The sequence below is a fragment of the Monomorium pharaonis genome, chromosome 5 (genome assembly GCF_013373865.1).
Source record: "Monomorium pharaonis isolate MP-MQ-018 chromosome 5, ASM1337386v2, whole genome shotgun sequence".
NCBI classification, from domain to species: domain Eukaryota; kingdom Metazoa; phylum Arthropoda; class Insecta; order Hymenoptera; family Formicidae; genus Monomorium; species Monomorium pharaonis.
The window spans coordinates 8493700-8511933 of record NC_050471.1 but is presented as its reverse complement, the minus strand read 5'-3'; the positions used below and the strand labels follow the sequence as shown (position 1 = coordinate 8511933).

At 36.1% G+C, this 18234-nt stretch overlaps 2 protein-coding genes across 2 annotated transcripts; one reads left to right on the top strand and one right to left on the bottom strand.

The window, feature by feature from the left end:
• Positions 1–5: 5 nt before the first annotated feature.
• LOC105840577 (ER membrane protein complex subunit 2) lies at positions 6–3365 on the bottom strand. The gene is made up of 8 exons (XM_012687545.3): positions 2916–3365; positions 2288–2401; positions 2043–2193; positions 1815–1958; positions 1524–1680; positions 832–927; positions 576–749; positions 6–301 (listed from the first exon to the last, which is right to left on the bottom strand). The coding sequence occupies exons 1-7, from the start codon at positions 2947–2949 to the stop codon at positions 576–578; spliced, it is 870 nt and encodes a 289-aa protein (XP_012542999.1). The 5' UTR covers positions 2950–3365; the 3' UTR covers positions 6–301.
• A 707-nt stretch (positions 3366–4072) lies between these two features.
• LOC105836093 lies at positions 4073–16839 on the top strand. The gene is made up of 2 exons (XM_012679890.3): positions 4073–8687; positions 10605–16839. The coding sequence occupies exons 1-2, from the start codon at positions 5700–5702 to the stop codon at positions 12282–12284; spliced, it is 4668 nt and encodes a 1555-aa protein (XP_012535344.1). The 5' UTR covers positions 4073–5699; the 3' UTR covers positions 12285–16839.
• Positions 16840–18234: the final 1395 nt, after the last annotated feature.

The following is an 18234-nucleotide window of genomic DNA, read 5'->3' as shown; positions in this document are numbered from 1 at the left end:
ATATATCCTTTCTATCCAACGCCATTTTTTATTGCATAAATATGTATAATATAACCGATAATAATTAACAATGTAATAACGATGATATTAAACAGAGTTACAGAGAATTGCAAGTGATCACAATTACAAAGGATTAATAATTATCATCATTTACTTAATACAATATACAATAATGTATAGAAATACGAATGTATATTCAGCAGATATTTACGTATTGTGCATTTGAAACTCGACGATACTAATAGATGAATTAACTAATGTATCAACATATACAATTGTACATGGACATTGGTAAAATTACCTGAAACAAGATAAAATTTCCTAAACCGTAATGTACATACGTTATATAACGAAAATTAGTAAGAAACAATACTAATTAAATTAAATTATTTTGATTAGATTTTGTTACTTCTTTTTAACCGTACACCATTACAAAACGTATTTAAAATTCCTCACATTTACAGTAGATTCTTTGGAAATCGTTATTACAATATCTTCAAACATATATTATTTGAGCGCGCGTATGTTTTTCTTAAAAAATTAAAATATAAGAATATAGTTAAACAACATAATACCTAAGCTTCAAGTTGCAATTGTCCTAGTAGACGTTCTACGTTTTTAATATCTTCATTTGAAACTTTACTTTCATATTGTTTCTCAATTTGTTTACTAGCCCACTCACTTAGTTTCATTGCTTCTTTTTTCTTGGATGAAGGGCATTTAGGTGATGTCGCAATATTATTTGTTGTCTGAAATTAGATAAATGTTCGTAAGAATGTCAAAACTTTTTATAATTGCTATGTAGCATTATAATGTAATAATGAAACTTACTAATAACAAACCATATAGAGCTCTAATATTATTTGGATTTAATTTCGCAGCTTGGCAAAAGTAAGCTTTTGCTAGTTCCATGTTATCAAATCCACCCTAAAGAATAAAGTATAATTTACATGAGTTTTTTACATTAAAAAATATCTAAATTTATAAACTTTTTACAAATATTTAAAAATATCTAATATGTATATTAATTTAATAATCAAATATTAGACTTTTTATGCTAATCTAGGTAAATTACTATGAGTAGCATATATTAGCATCATAAAAATGTCAAAACTGTGGATACCTTTGACTATTTAAGTATGGACTGCTAGCAGCCCATAGTCAACATTTGCAGCACTACAAGATACCAAACAAGAAAATGGTGAACTAATGTATGACGCTATCAATTGTGTGTGTGTGTGTGTGTGTGTGTGTGTGTGTGTGTACACACACACAAACACACACATACCTATACTGTGACGTTATGCTCGACGATACTCACTTACATATGATAGATCTCTATAGCTGTGCTGAACATAACCTCGTGGCATTTAAAATTGTTTAAAACTCCTGGGTTTTTGGTATTTGGTAGCGCTGCAGATTGTTGTCATGTTAGATACAGAAGATACCTCACTTGCTCTAATGGGGAAAATAGGCTGCTAGCAGTCCATACTTACATAGTCAAAGGTGGATACATATACTACCTGAGAATATTTTATTTCCGCATATCTTTGATAAATTAAATGACTGTGTGGATTATGCAATATAAGTTCTTCCATGCAATAAGCTGCTTTAGAATATTCCTGTTCTTGTAAATATAAGTCACACAGCTCGTGCCATGCTTCTTGATCACTCATAAATCTAAATATGTAAATTATTTAAATTTAATATGATGAATAATTTATATTTTAATTTAAATTTATAAACTTTATATAATTTTATAAAATTTTGAAACATTTGTATTTAGAAGTATGAAAAAAATATGTATCACTAACCTTTTCAGATACTCTGTAAGCTCTTTAATTGCTTCTGGAATACGTCCACGAGCTTTTAAAATGGCAACACGACGTTTTCTTGGTGCTGCATTGGTCTCATCTCTTTTTATAATAGAATCCAAAACTTCCATTGCCTCATCGTACCTAGAAAACAATGTCAATCAAACATCAGAATAAATATTACTATACATTTATACATATATAATAAGTTATTAATAAAATTATTACATTTCTAATGCTTCTAAATGCATAGCATGGTATTTGTGAACGCGTAAACTGCCAGGAAATGCACGCATTAAAATTTTAATGCAGTATTCAGCTAATGGTAATCGATAACAGTCCAATGCAGCTACACATACTTGTTCCAGAACCAGATACTCTAAATAATAAAAGATAAAATATTAAACATTTATAATATACATATAATTTTTAAGGAAGTTTTAAATAAAAAAATAAATATTGAGTGACTATACTTTCATTGCCTAAACGATCAATCTTTCCCATCAATGTATTTTCCCAAAAGTCTACTACATCTTTACTTCGGCGCTCAGAATCTTCTCTCCAAGTTCTCAATAAATCTCGCACTTCTATATAACAAAATCACAAAGAGTTATCATCAGAAACATATAAGGGTTCTAAATGCAATACCATTAATTTTAATAAATTTACAAAAATAGTATATGTTTGATTTTAGCAAATTATTGAGTTTTACATTTTTATTTTATTTTATGCTTTAAAGTATTATAATATAAATTATAATATAATTATAAATTAATAAATAAAAAAAAATATTAAAATATTTAAACCAAATAAAATACATGCAACAATATATCAAAAAACAAATTAGAGACATGCTAACAATATAAAATTTATTCAACAATAATTAGCTAAACTTTTTGCAAAATTAGATTAAATTACCTCTTAATATAAAAACTTTATTTTAAAAATCTATTTAGTTAAATATTACAAATTTTGTAAAGCATATGTCCAACGCTACGTACCATTCATAATTTTTAGAACGCAACGTTAGTATTGATGTTTATTTTAGAATTAAATAATCTGACGGTAATACATTACGCTGTCATAAATGGCAAAACTCACCCGTCCACGACAGCTTGTCGTAACATCCCGCCATAGCTTTGTAAAACGGAGAAAATCTATAAAGAACACGATAAAAATTGTTGTCACGCACTGCTTTGGAGGTTATACGATGTGGCACGCAGCACTCACGACGCGCAGTGTAAACATCATCGGATTAAATGTATTTGTACGAAAAAGAGAGAGAAAAAAGAAATCTTTTCGCTCGAGCGTAACGTAAAAAAGGAGCACGAAACTGCAACGTAACGCTGCTACAAGCTAACCCCTCGAGTTACAGTGTGTCGATTTTCTCACACTTAACAGCATATAGGATAATACAATAAATAATGAATATATCAGGGGAAAGCACGAGAAAGAGGGGGATGACAGCTATTCACTTCGTCATGGTTATAATATTAATGTCTGTGGTCATGACGAATTATATGACTGGTAAACTCGTGTGTGTGTCCGTATCAATCTGTTCCTTGTCGCTACAAGTGTAAATACTATTTACACTTGAAATAAAATACAAACGCTGAAAAAAAATGAAAGGGAAAAATAAGAAATTTTAGAAGCTACAAGAAATTAACTGCAAAGAGCAAACTAATGTGATTTGATTATTCGAGTAGCTTCCATATCGCAAACATATCGCATGTATGGATATTTTTGTTATTTTTTATTAACACATTTTTACATGTTTATTTTATTTTTAAACTTTTTGTACTTAATTTTTTTTCTTTTTTTTCGAAATTATCATGATTTATTTCTATAGTATTGTAAAGAAACTATAGTAAAGAATATGCGATTTCGCAATCGAAAGCTTTCGCTTAATCTAATCTATAATGTAATTAATTTAATGGCTCGTACACAGAACGCGATTTAACAATTAATTGTAGCTAATGCATGCATGTATATCCCTTTAATTAAATTTAAGAATAGCCAACTGCAAAACTTAAAATTTATTGTATTATTTCGTTTTCCTTATCTATTTTCTGCAAATTATACTTTATTGTTGTCAAACAGAAAAATTTTAAAATAATAATTTAAATAATTTTTTATTTCAAATATTAATTTATAAATAGGTTTAAATTAAAAAATTATATTATATGAATAATATTAAGGTTTTAACTAAAAATATTGGAAATTTTCTCCTTAACAACGTATTATTTTTGTTTAAAAATTAATGATTAATTTAAAGTATTTTATATTTACATAAATAAATTATGAGTTAAAAAAATAAACAAAAAATAAAATAATATGATCAGTTTTAGTTTTGCAGTTTGCAATTTACAAATTTAATCAGCTTAATAATTTAAATATTTGTAATATTTATTTGATTATAAACGCATATATTTTAAGTTCTATTTAAGAAAAATGGGTTTTTCGCCTACTTTTAAGTGTAAACATATATGTATTTTTATCTTTTTTCTAAATAAATAAAAATAAATAATATAGGTAATAAATTGGAACAATTAAAACCTCAAATTTTAATTTTAATCGCTCTATAATTCTAACTTAAAATTGAATTTTTTAAAATTGGCGCCACTCGATCGGCGATGCGGTGCTAGCGCCTTTAAACGCATAAAATTGGCATTGCACGTTGCGCGGCGCTAGTTAAGTTCGATGAAAGCGGCACTTCGTCGAGCATGCGCGGATTCGTCGATACTAACGAGTGAGGAGGGGGGGGGGGGAACAGGTGTCACACGCGTAATCTCGCTTGAACGCCGTGGGTGGCAAGGCGCCAGGGGGCGCCACACGCCACCCCCACGTAGCCCCCCACGGGTGGCTCTCTTGTCGCTCCCATTCCCAGGCGGAATCATCATCGCCCCGTCGCTGTTTTCTGTTGTGTTTTGGGGGGCCGGGACCGTGGTGCCGTCAAAGGGGAGGAACAGGAAGGAAGGAGACATGCCGTCGCGATAATTGCCGTGCTGTGGGGCTAGCCGTGTGCGTGCGCGAGTGCTGCGACGTGTGCTCGGATCGTCGTCGTCATCGTCGTCGTCGCCGTCGCTGCCGCCGCCGCCGCCGCCGCCGCCACCGCGCCGCACCGCGTCGTGTCGTGTCGTCCCCAAGCACACGCGTCCGTCCATCCGTCGTGCGTCGACCGCGCCGCGTGCAGGCAGGTGTAATTTAATAAGCGCAGGCAGAGGCAGGCTGGGGAGGCTGGTGGCTGGCTGGCTGGCGATTTAACAGGATATCGATTTGTCTGGTGGCGGCGAGCCAGTGCCGCCGCCGCCGCTGCCACCGCCGCCGCCGCCGCCACCGTCGCTGTTGTCTCGCGGCACACACCGCATACACCACACACGGAGGACACACGGCAGCACCGCGCGCGTACGGCTGTCAGGCGTTACAGGGACAGCCATGGACGTCGATATTTTTGGGGCACAGCGGTGGTGTGCAGCTGTGCCGTGTGCGTGCGCGACCGCGTGCCGCGGACCGATGGGCGACGAGATGTGACGCGAGACGGCCGCCCCGGCGACGATTGTTCCGTTTCAAAAACACGAAGAGAGAAGAGCGTGGCCAGAACGGGCAGAGAGAGAGAAAGAGAGAGCGCGAGCGAAAGGGAAAGAGAGAGAAAGAACGCGTACACACCGCATACGTACACACGATACACATACACACACATACACGGGCGAACACACGATTGCGATCGGTCTTGAAGAAGCGAATGCCTGCGTACGAGAAGGTCCGCTCATCGCTACGTCGTCGGCTACGTCATAGATCGTGTGGAACGTTCTTCCGCTCTAGGTCGTCGTAGGTTTCGCTTGTATCGTGTTTGCGAAAATCAGTACCGCCGGTCGTAGGTAAACGATGGAGCTCAACGGTGCGGGAACGCCTGTCGGCGGGGCCGTGGCCTGTCCCGTGTGTACTCTGTACCTGCGTGAGGGCATCAGTCTGCAGAAGCATCTGGACACTCATCCCAAGGAACAGGTTATAGATGCTCTCATCAAAGCCAGCACCTCCTCGTTGCAAACGCAACAGCAGCAGCAGCAGGCTCTACCAGCGTCGGTGGGAACGTCGCTACCATTATCGTTGCAGTCGCAGGCCACGCTTCAGACCACCCCTACCTCGATCCAGGCTGCGCCCCAGGCTACATCCTCCCAGGTCTCGCAGAACACGCACATCTCTGCACCCTCCCCATATCCCGTAGGACCCATCTTCGAGTGCCCACCCATAAGCACCATGATGCATCCACCACCACAGTTCACCTCGTTCAGTTATCAGCAATTTGTCAACAATGGGACCATGATGATACCGCAGTACGCCGCGATGGCGCCGCAGGCCAATCAGATGATGCAGATGCTGTACAATCCATACGGTATGTACCAACAGCAAATACCCACCGTCCAAATGATCTCACCGGTTGCAGCTATTCCTGGGGCGACGGCGACGACGAGGGTCACTCGACCACCAGTGGTCACCATGGGAGCCACCGGAGGATGTGAGAGTAGCAACGTTAGGACCCTGACAGTCCCTGTAAATAGTCCAGAGCCGAAACAGATCCTACCGGAGATCCTGCCGGATCCCGCGGAGCCCGAGGCCAGCCAGGTTATCACGCCAGATTCCGTGAGCCTTTCGGCGTCGCCATCCGTGCTGTCGCCGAGCGAGACCGCCGCGTCCATTGTCAGAGCGAGAGAAGAAGGAGGTGATAATGGTGCGTTGCTGTCTATCGATCACCGAGGAGCAGCACAACAGCAGCAGAGCACGCGAAGCTGCTCCTCCACGCCTCCTGGTGACGGCGGCGGTGGCGGAGGCACGATGCAACAGCACCACGACGCGCACTACAATGCCATTCCCAGATCCATTACGATCGCCTGCGCCATAGACAGCGTTGACAACAAGGTGGAGAGCGTGTTGCCGGATGTAATGGAGGAAGAGGAAGAACCGTCGAGCGACATAGTCTCGGCCGTAGACCACCTGCACTGCAAAACCGTCACGTACGAACAATCGGAGCAACAGTTTACACAGCAGGAGGAAACATATATGAGCATATCCGGGAAGATACACAACTGCGGGACGGCCGATGCAGTCGATTCCACGGGCTGCGTCGAATCGATGGAAATGATGACCGACGAAAGACCCGCGAGTCGCAGCAGCAGCAGCAACAACGTCAGCTTGCCACGGGATTTGATTGCGATGGACGCGACGTTGAAGGACTCGGTTCAACCCTCTGAGCTGAATTCTGTGGAGAAACTGGAGAATTTGATCACGATAATGGAGACGGAACTCAATAATGCCTCGCTTTCGCAGAAGGAGAGCGACGATCGGGAAAGATTGAGAGAGGAGGAAGAGGAGGAAGAGGAAAAGGAGAAAAGCGGTGGTGGCATCATGACGCTGGACAGAGAAGAGAGTGTGATTCACGACACGGTGGTCACGATTCCGGGCTCCCACGAAAAGGACCACATACTGCCCGACATACAGGAGCAGGAGAACGATTACGTGCCGGCCGACGAGGAACTGGGCGGAATGCTGGGGAAATCGTGCGGCGACGGCTCGTCGTCATCGTCGTCGTCATACAAAGACATGGACTGCTCGAAGATCAACGAGGCGCTGGAGAGATTGGAGAGAACCTTTCACACGGATAATTACAAGTATAGTCTTTCAGCACCTGCGTCCCCGGTGGCGAGGAGAAGAAGCCGCGCAGCGGCGAGGGTCGCGCAGCAGCGTCGTTACAGCACGTGCTCGCGGTCGGAGCACGGGTCATGCGAGGATCTCCGCGGCGCCGGTGATTTCGCCACGGCTTCGTCGGCCATGCATGACGACGACGAGGACGACGACGAGGACGACGATGACGAGGAGGACGAGGACGTGGACGAGGACGAGAAGATCGACGAGGAGGACAACTTCGACGAGGCGGACATGGAGATCGACGAGATTCCCAGTCCGCACACGCCCTTTGCGGACTGTGGCGGCGGCGGCGGCGTCCGATCGCACACGCCATTGTCCACGATCAGCGGGATTTCCGTGCTCAGAGTCAGGAAGGATCTCAGCAAACCCTGCTCGCCAACTACGTCCATGCACTCGTTTCATCACGTGGACAGCGACAGTGTGGCAACCCACGACGACGACGAGGATAGTAAGGACGGCATTGCGGAGAAGGATCCGATCGATTGTTCTCAGGTAGAGGAGGAGGATGAGGAAGAAGAAGAGGAGGAGGAGGAAGAGGAGGAGAAAATCAAGACTGATCATCAGCGTCATCATCAGGAGAACGTAGGTGGAGCACAGATGGCGGTGTGCGAGAGCGCGGTCGCCAAGATTCAGGAGCAATCTAGCAGCAGCAGCAACTACGCGGCGTACCATCAGTCAGTGATAACCGAACACATCAGTTCGTTCCCCGTAATACACTCGCAACCGTCGTCCGTCTTGATGCACGAGTCGTACTCCATCACGACGAGCACCAAGACGACACACCAGAACCTTCTGAATCTATCCGAGTCGATAAATCCCACGACCAGCAGCACGACCGAATCCAGGAACTTTCACTCCACGTCGGCCAAGTCGCTGATGCCGAAGCAATCGATGGAACTGCTCAACATAAACGAGGACGCTCATGCCGGGCCGATGAACGTCTTTGAGTTCGACGGACTGCAAATATTAGTTCCTAGTACGTTTATAAGTGACTCGTCCCAGAAGGCGGTGAGCGCGACCAGCCAGCAATCTATGGCGAGTAGCGAGGGTGCAATAGGTATCGACGAGGAAGTGAAGAGTATTAATATGCGTGCCGACGAGACTATGCCGCCCAGGGGCGAATTGTCGGAGCAGGAGAGCAATGGTTGCACGGAACAGTCCGCGTGGCAGGTTTGTAACTTAATTAAGTCGCGACGTTTTCATATACGTGATACGATGTTTAAATTCATTGTATGCACGTGCAGTTTTTTATTCCCATCTTTGTATCATTTATGATGCAACTCGCACGCGTGCGGTATTTGCAATCTTTTTTTTTATTTACGAAGATATTGCATAAACATTTTGATTCGTAATTGCATCCGTAGATTTTTCTAATGTTCAATAAAAAATATAATACATTAATTTTTTTATGATTAAAAGATTAATTAAGAATATTTGCAATTATCATTTTTTGTATTCACTAATTCATTGCATAAACTGGTATTTATAATGCAGTAGATTTTGCTAAAGTGTGATAAAAGACAACATATTAAACATTTTTTTATTTATCTGTTCATTTTATGATATAAATATATATTTGATTAAAAGATTTATTGAATATTATCAAGATATTAATTATTAAATTAATTTTTCACAATTATTAATTTATTATGATAAAATTATTCTTTGTATATATTTCAAAGCCAATTATTAAAATGAATAATACTGTTAAACATTTTGTTATATTATTCTTATAAAATAACTACGAAATACAAAATTATACTACGAAATTATGAAATTAAAATTACGAAATTATGAATTTGTTGAAATTGTCATGATTGTTATCATGGCATAAATATATATTAAAATGTTTTGTCATGTTTATACTATAGTATAATAATAAAATATTATACTGAAAAATTAATAAAATTTTATTTTGTTACGTTGCTACAATATAACGCGCGCGTTATATTGTAGCAACGTAACAAACGTGTGTGTGTGTGTGTGTGTGTGTGTGTGTGTGTACACACACACACACACACACAAAAATTAATTATATAAAAATTAAATGTATCCGTGATTGTAAGTCAAAATTTATGCAAGTTTACCTTGCTGTTCTATTTTAAATTTACGATTATATCATTTCGATCAATAAAAAAAAAACAATTTTTAGAAAACATTATAGAAAACAAGTCTCAACAGATAAAGTCATTAAATGTTAGAGAAAATGTTTTTAGATAAAATAATAGTGAGAAAAGAAACTATATTTTGAGTCGAATAAAACAGGAAGTATTTGGTCCATTTAAGAAGGATAGGAAGATTTGAAATGGTAAAAATTCAATAAGTTTTGATTTATTAATATAGAAATAAATTAAGTACGCAAAATCTTTTTGTGTATAAATTATTTATGCTATTTATTACAATTAGAAATTTATTTTTAAAGTTACAAAACATTAATATAATTTATGTAAAGATTGAACCATTGTACGGTGTAATTGTGGTTTTGCAAAGATTGTGGTTGATATATTTAATTGAGCCAAATGCATATTTGGAAATTATATTTCGAAAGTTTCTCACTGTAGTGTATAAATTATAATTGAGAAAAATCAAGTAAAAATTAATAAAATGGCAGTGGAAATGCAAAAAATTAAAGTGCTTTTTATTAATATAAAATGTAAATAAAAAATATAAAGTTGAATGTATATAGTTATGTAAGAAACTTAATGCTCTTTAATAAAAAAAGATTTTAATATCTATTTATTCTTGAATTATCATCTGTACAATCACAAATTTACACTACACCAATGGATTAGACTGCAGCAGCTTTATATATTATTATTCATATATTATTCATAATTTTGCAATTAGTCTTTTATTATTAATATATAATAAATAACTCACACAAAAGAATTTTATATTTATTTCTATTTCCATATTCTATGCCCATATTAATAAATTAAAATTTACCAATTTTTTTGTCAATTCCAAATCTTTTTAACTTTCTTAAAAATATTACTGATAAATATCTATGTTATGTATATATTGATCAGCATTACATTCTTTGTATAATGCGTTTCCGTGTTTTTAAGATGCGTTTTTGTTGTGCAGTTGTACATGGGTCAAGAATCTTCGCGCATGTCCACTTCTTACGATCTGTTGGCACGAGAAAGCTGGGAGGAATCGGAAGGATCCGACAACGAGATCAGCGGGCCGTTGTTAGATAGCAGATCATTGGCCACGCATTTTACTTCGAGCTTGTTTTTGGATCGGGACCGAAAAACACCGACCAAACGAACATTCAAATGTTCCCACTGTAGCGAAGTGTTTGATTGTCCAAAGGAGCGTAGAGTTCACAGCACAACGGTGCACAAGGACGCGATGCCCAGTAGCAGTAGAGACCAGTTAGATCAGCCAGAGGTGAAGGACATCAAGTTGCTGGATAGTCGTATGAATATGTTCGATGACATATTTATGCCGAGTATACACATGCAACAGCACATGTACCATCATCAGCAGCCGCTTCTGCATCAGCTGCAGCCACCGTCGCAGCCTGGCTCGGATGGCTTGACGAAGGCTGAGACCGACCAGAAAATTGGCGAGAATTTGGTGATACCGTCGAACATCGAGGTGGTCTGCACGATATGCAGTCAGCGATTCAACAGCGAGAAATCTTTACAAGCGCATCACCGGCGCATGCATCTCGCCGAAGTGAACAAGCGCTTACGCGAAACCGCTAAGTGCCAGATATGCAACGAAGAGTTCCCGTCAGTGTTCCTGTTTAATGCACACCTAAAGATACATCCGTTAGAGTGCGGACAGTGCGGCAAGTATTTCTATCGCAAGCAAAACTTTAAACTTCACATGAAGCGTCACCTGGGCATCAAACCGTTCCCGTGTACTGTGTGCGACAAGGCGTTCCTCACTAAGCAGAAACTGGAGGAGCACACGAACGGCCACACTGGCAACGCACCCGTTCGGTGCAGCCTGTGCAATGAGACCTTCCGCCGATACTCGAATCTAACCCAGCACAAGAACAGGCATCATTTGAACATTAAGAAAAAACTCAAAGATTACATATGCCACTGCGGCGAGGTATTCCACACGAAAAAGAAGCTTGCCTGGCACAAAGAGACGCATGACGAGAAACCCAAGGCTTGCACTTATTGTAACGAACGATTTATTCATATGGCCAGCCTAACACGTCACATGCGTCGCGCTCACAACCGTCGATTTGTTCCTGATGCTCAGCGCGAAAGTGAGAACGTCGAGTGCCCGATCTGCAAGTGTATCTATCTGCGATCGTCGCTTGCGGTGCACATGCGTGTGCATAACGGCGAGCGACCATACGAGTGCCAGGTCTGCTCCAAGGCGTTTAGCACCAAATGGAACCTGCAACTGCACAAGTGGACGCACGCGGCGCGCAGCACCAAGCCGTTCAAATGTAATCAGTGCAGCGCGGCGTTCTATCGTCACAGCGACTACACGGCGCACATGAATTCCCACCGAAATGTGCGGCCGTACACGTGCAATTACTGCGGTGCGCAGTTCATCCGCAAGTACAACTGCCTGCGGCACGTGAAAGAGCACGAAGAGAACAAAGCCTACACGTGCGACGTTTGCAACAAGACCTTCCACCGCTCGTACTATCTCAAGGAGCATCTGCGAGTGCACTCGGGTGCGCGACCGTACACGTGTCACATATGCGGAAAGTCCAGCGGCACCAAGTCCAATCACAACAAGCACGTGCGAATTCATCATGCGCGCGAGCCTGTAAATACCGAGAATTGAATGTTCGCTCAATCTGCTACGTTCACTTTGGCGCTCTCATTGCGCCCGCAGTCGGGACTCGGCGCAATCGCCCGCGCTGTACTTATAATGAGATTTACAGCGTACACAGTTCTCAGGAAACTGGAACTATATGCTTTTACACTTTGATTGGGTATTGGGATATAATATCGTAACAAGTTTCGAGTTTGACGCCCACGCAGTGGACGTTGTTTCGCGTTAGAAACTGAACTCGTCAAAGTTTTTAACAAAAGGGTTAATCCTAGTTTTGAACCGGTTTTCGAACTCGGTCCAGTCTGAATTCTATGAGGGACAGTCGTGCTAACTGGTTAGCGATTCACTGTCCCTAATCTAAATTATAGCTACAATTACCGTCGGTACTACGAAATTTAGTTAAGATTATTTAGCGCCGATCGACGTACAGATAACGGCAAGTCAATGTTTCATTGTACTCGATCGGAGAAACGCGTTCACACACGCGCGATAGAAGAAAATATATTTAACGAATATGTACGGCTGTACGCGTATACGCGCCGATGACAATGAAGACAGTTGAGTCACCGTAACGGTATTCGAGTGCTGAGTCTAAAGCACTGGGTCTACTGTTAAGGGTTTTTATTCAATTTCGTATATACGAAGAATACATACTACGTTATATACATGCCGTACATTTTTAATATTATTAATACTATAAAGGTACATGAATTTTTTATATATCCGAAAGTGTCTTATGGTAACACTTAAGCATTTTGCCATACGTAAAATAATTCGGAGACATTATTAACTTTGTCGTCCGTGTGGTTTAATTCTAGACAAGTAATTTTATTTTATTTAAAGTCTCCTTTAATTTTTTTTATGAAATTGCTATTGAGTAACTGTTATATTATTTTTTCGTTAATGACTACGAGGGTATTTTTTATTTCTAAGAAATTCATTAATATACCATTTTTTGTATGCATAAGATATTTAAATTATGTTAAAATGTGATTTAGTTTAATTCAACGTGAAACTTAAAAAGACAAATCCTTAGATATCCAAGCATATTTAAGATAGTAAATTCATGCAAGTTCTAAAGACTTCTTTGTTCCATAGTAATTTCAAAACTTATAAAAAAAGCATGCTATATATGTTATGTACATATATATTATAATTCAATTACCAACAATTTATTACAACATTATAGTTATTTTTTATTGCGTTGAAATAAAAATTTTATAAAATTTATATATTAAAGTTTTTTAAAATTTTATTATAAAAATGCATGAATTTACGTAATTATTAAAATTTATTTTTGTCCTGTTCTCTCTTTCTTTTCTTGCAAAATTTGTAAGTCCGCGAAGATATCTAAAGATCAAAATTGTTATCTATGATATATACCTATTATCAAGCTTTATTAACTTCATTATATGGGATTGGGATTTTATAACGTCATACGTGCGTATGTTTTAAACGTTTGCGTATTTGGTAGGTCCAGTGACTTCAGACTACAATTACCTAAGCTAATAATATAAATTTTTAATGAAGATTAACTATCATATAATACATGTCACAAAGTTTCTCGAATAGTTCTTGCGGAGAAAAAATTTGCTACGCAATGAAAGAACACGTTTGCCAACTAATAGTAATTAATTATTATATACAGATAATTAATCCAATTAATATTTACAAAGGTACACAGCACTTTACGTGTCGATGATTGTAAAGAATTTTCTTTTTTACAAATATCTATTTTACACAAGAAGCATATACATATTACAAGTTTCTGTGCATTGTTTACCCAATGTAAGCCCAATATACGCATGGGATGACTCGTATTGAGTTGCGATCAATTTTCTATGCAAGGGCCTATATAAATAATATTATAACTATCGATTATTACATAATAGTTATGAAAATCTTAGTTGTTATTCTTCTATATTTATATATTTTGCAATGTGTATAAGACCGATATATATATTATTGGTTACTATAATTTCAAGACTGATCGGTGTTGGTTCTTTACATATTGCTCTCTAATATGAATCAAAACAGTTGTACTCCTCAATTTTAGTTTAATTTCATTGCAAATAGTTTGCATAATTTAATCTTACCTGTGACTAATACAATATTATTACAGAGTAAATCCAAAATGTAAATCCATAAAAAAAGAACATTTTAAAATCAATGAAAAAGTAATTTCATACGGAATTAAATTATATAATTATGCATTATATGATTAATCTTATTTATACATGTTTAAAAAATCTGGTTACATATAAAATAACAGATTTTAAATGTTTTAGTTTAAAAATTTACAGTATGTCTAAAATCACATTAACTTTTTATTATAATGTATGTAGAACATTATATTGTATTATTTCTGATATAGGTTTTAGAGAATTTGTTACATTGGCGCTGCGACGGCATAAAAAATATAAAAATCAGTTGTTTTACTCTCTTCTGATACTCATTGTACTTTTTAAATATGAGTACTATCAAACCATATGTCATTTGCAAAATCAGACCAGTGTCTTGTAGCGTCGATATATGGTTGAGTAGATAAGCGCACTTGTGAAATCAAAAGGTGCAGATTTACGTTTAAAATTTCACGACTGTTTGTTATTTTGATGTAGGGGAGCAATATTGAAGAGGATATAAAGCTGGCTGAAATATGTTAGCGACGTATTATCGATTGTTTGATTGACTTTTGTACAAATCAAATCATCATTTATTTAAAAAACGAGTTTTAACTATTAATTTAAAAAAAAGCGACCAGAAATGACTAACAAATGTAAGAAAAACATGATTATGTAAAAATTTATGGATATTTCGATAACAATTTAAATTTAAAGACATTAGTACAGCGAATTGTGCAAAAGAATACATTGCATGTGTATATTATATATATATATATATCACAATGGAGTCTGTTTAAAAAATATTAACTCTTTGTACTTGAAGTATTTCTTTTTCAATAGTATCAGGGATATATATGATGGAAGTAATTTTATCTTGTGTTATTTCTGAAATTCACTGCTCAGCTAAGATTACAAGTTGTTGACAATTAATGTAAGATGAATAACTGGCAGAAATATCACTTTGAAAAATTAAATTTTGACAGAAAATATCCATCTAGTTCTAGAAATCTTACGGCGTTATGTATTGATAAGAACAATCGTACGCTGAAAACAATCGCAAATGTGAACGTGATAAAGTAAGAAAAGGATGCCTGTGTACGTGTGTGTATATATAAAAAAATATATATATACATTATATTGTGAATACGTGAATTATTAAAATAGATATATAATGTTATACAATGTACTCTTGGGCCAGCGTGGAAGTGAAAGTGAAAGTAAGTGTGGTTGATGAACAAAAATCAGTTTTCATAGTAAGGTCCCACTCGTAAATGGAGTTCATCACACAATTCAGATAAAATTTATTATTGTGCATATAACTTTGTATATGGAAGAATTTGTAAATGTGATGTTTTACAACTCTAATCTATATTTAATGTAGGGGTAAACCAGAAAGTCAGAATATCTGTGAGAAGTAAATTAAATTCTTTGCAATAATATGTAATACTATTGATGTCGTAACTGGACGTGAATATTTCAGGAATAGATTTTTTTCGAACACAAAGTCAAATTTTCTTGGAAACAAATATTTAAACGATATTCATAATTGATTTTATCAATTAATAGTTACGATATGTGAAGAAGTAAAAAATAAGAAAATTTGTTGATTTTATGTTTCTCTTGTGAATAAAAATAACGTTTATTAAATTTGAAATACAATTAGCAGTACTAATTAGTTTAATAGTATTTTTTATCTGAAGTGATCATCTCAATGTTGTAACTGAAAAAAATAGCAACAAACTTAAGGTTTTATTATTTTATTATTAATAAGTCATTATTAAAATTTTATCATTATCTATTAACAAAGGAAAATCGACGTTGAATTTATTAACGAGAAATCTCTCCCTGAAATACTTTATTATTCGCGCGTTTTGTAAACATTCAATATATTCTGATATATTTTTTGTAATACCACAACCTTTTGCATATAGTATTCCTATTGCAAGCAATATTCAAGCACAAAGGGTTAAAATATTTTTCGTATATGGAAATAGAAATGCGTCAATAATTTTCAATAATTGACTCCATCGTTTATATCAAATTAATCAAATTTATCTTTTATATTAATAAATCGCACGTTTAGTCTTCTGTTATTTTCACTGAGTTTATTCGTAAAAAAAAAGATTTGATATGCGATGGGTATTCAGGTAGCTAGAGAAGCCCACCTACAACCAACATCGACGTCCAAATGTGCAATTGTTTAGTTAAACTATTCATACACTTATTCATAACGAACATTGTTGTAAATAATGTAAATATGTACATTATTCTATTTTATAATAGGGCCAATGAATTGATTTGGCAATTGAGTATCATACGAAACTCAATCTACGCTATAAGCAGATTAAAAAATAGGGTAACATTATCATTAAAAAAAGGAAAAAAACAATAAATCAACATATGTATACCTTAATAAAATTTATGTATTGAGGTACGTTTTTAAATAAGTTCATTTTCTCATTTCTTTTTCTGTTCACACCAGTACCCTATTTGTAAAATTAAATACAATCGCAAATTGAAATAAAGGATTGTATAAATAAAAAATTATTCTAAAGATACATTTAAAGATTTATTATATAGTAGCAAAACCATAAAGTTAATTAATAATTTAAAATAACTTAAAATTTGTTACAAATAAATTTTTTTTAAATAAAGTATTTTTGCAAGCTAATATGCTTTTTCCAAATTTATATGTATCGTAAAAAATCAGCAAAAATAACTTATTGTATCTTTTAATTATTTTGTTTATGCATTACATTTGCGTGATTTAAAGAAACATTAAAACATTAGTAAAGAGACATAATTGTGAGAAAAAATTTAATCATTTCTAATTATTTCTTAACATTTTGTACACACATTTTTCGGCATCATTTCTACATATATGGAGTCGCAACATTTTTGCGTTAATTTACTTTTACAGTTTTAAGTATAAGAAAATCTTCAGTGACTTCAATAATATTACATATACTTTAACATTTTGAGAAAGTATATTATGATAGTTTATTTTAAAAAATAAATAGTATAACTAATTAATTATAGTTTTTCAAACAGGTGAAAACTAGGACAAAATTACCAAGTATGTGTACAAAGTGTTCACTTCTAAATTTACAAGAAGCGTTCAAAGCTGAACAAGTAAAAAGAAAAGAAAAACACGCCTGAAGCTGTAACAAGATAATTACAAACTTAGATATAATACAATTCAACTAGAAATAGGCGAAACTTAAATCAAATAGGATACTGATGAAACGTGCAAAGCATTTACTGTATGAAAAAAAAAGAAATTTGAAGAAATATGTTTAAAGCATTGCAAGAACGTCATAAAAAAATAACGTTTTCATATGAAAATTACATGTAATCTTTTTAATTTTATGTGTAAATTTCAAAATATGATTGGTATTAATATTAAAAAATACTATTAAATTATTTTTAAAAATGAGATAAATGCTTCATTAAAACGCTTTATTTAAATGCATATTTTTTGAAAATGTAATTTATTAAAAGAAATTCTATATACAGCAAAACTGTAACCATTAAATTTAATGTTATAAAATTTTACAAAAACATTTATAATATGAAATATATACACAGCGATGAAGCAAGTTTTACATTTGGTTTGTTCTTTTTCGCTACACTGCTGCACTGATGCAGTAAGTTAGAATGAGAACAAATATTTATCTTATTTTAACCTGTTGCACTAGTGCAGTAGTGCAAATTAAAAAGAACAGGCCAATTATTTCACGTTTACAAGTTTTTCAAAGAGCAAGCAATTTTTTCTATATTTTGATTTTGCGTTCATTACGAGTGCTAATTTAAGCTAATTAAAATAGAAATCTTCA

What these genes read in the sequence shown, in the direction of transcription:
- LOC105840577 (XM_012687545.3), bottom strand. Translation starts at nt 2,949, where the DNA reads ATGGCGGGATGTTACGACAAGCTGTCGTGGACGG. An exon ending in CATTTAGAAGCATTAGAAAT is followed by an intron (nt 1,959 to 2,042) that starts GTAATAATTTTA and finishes ATTGTTTTCTAG; the next exon opens with GTACGATGAGGCAATGGAAG. An exon ending in CTTACAGAGTATCTGAAAAG is followed by an intron (nt 1,681 to 1,814) that starts GTTAGTGATACA and finishes TTACATATTTAG; the next exon opens with ATTTATGAGTGATCAAGAAG.
- LOC105836093 (XM_012679890.3), top strand. Translation starts at nt 5,700, where the DNA reads ATGGAGCTCAACGGTGCGGGAACGCCTGTCGGCGGGGCCGTGGCCTGT. An exon ending in CGGAACAGTCCGCGTGGCAG is followed by an intron (nt 8,688 to 10,604) that starts GTTTGTAACTTA and finishes TTTGTTGTGCAG; the next exon opens with TTGTACATGGGTCAAGAATC.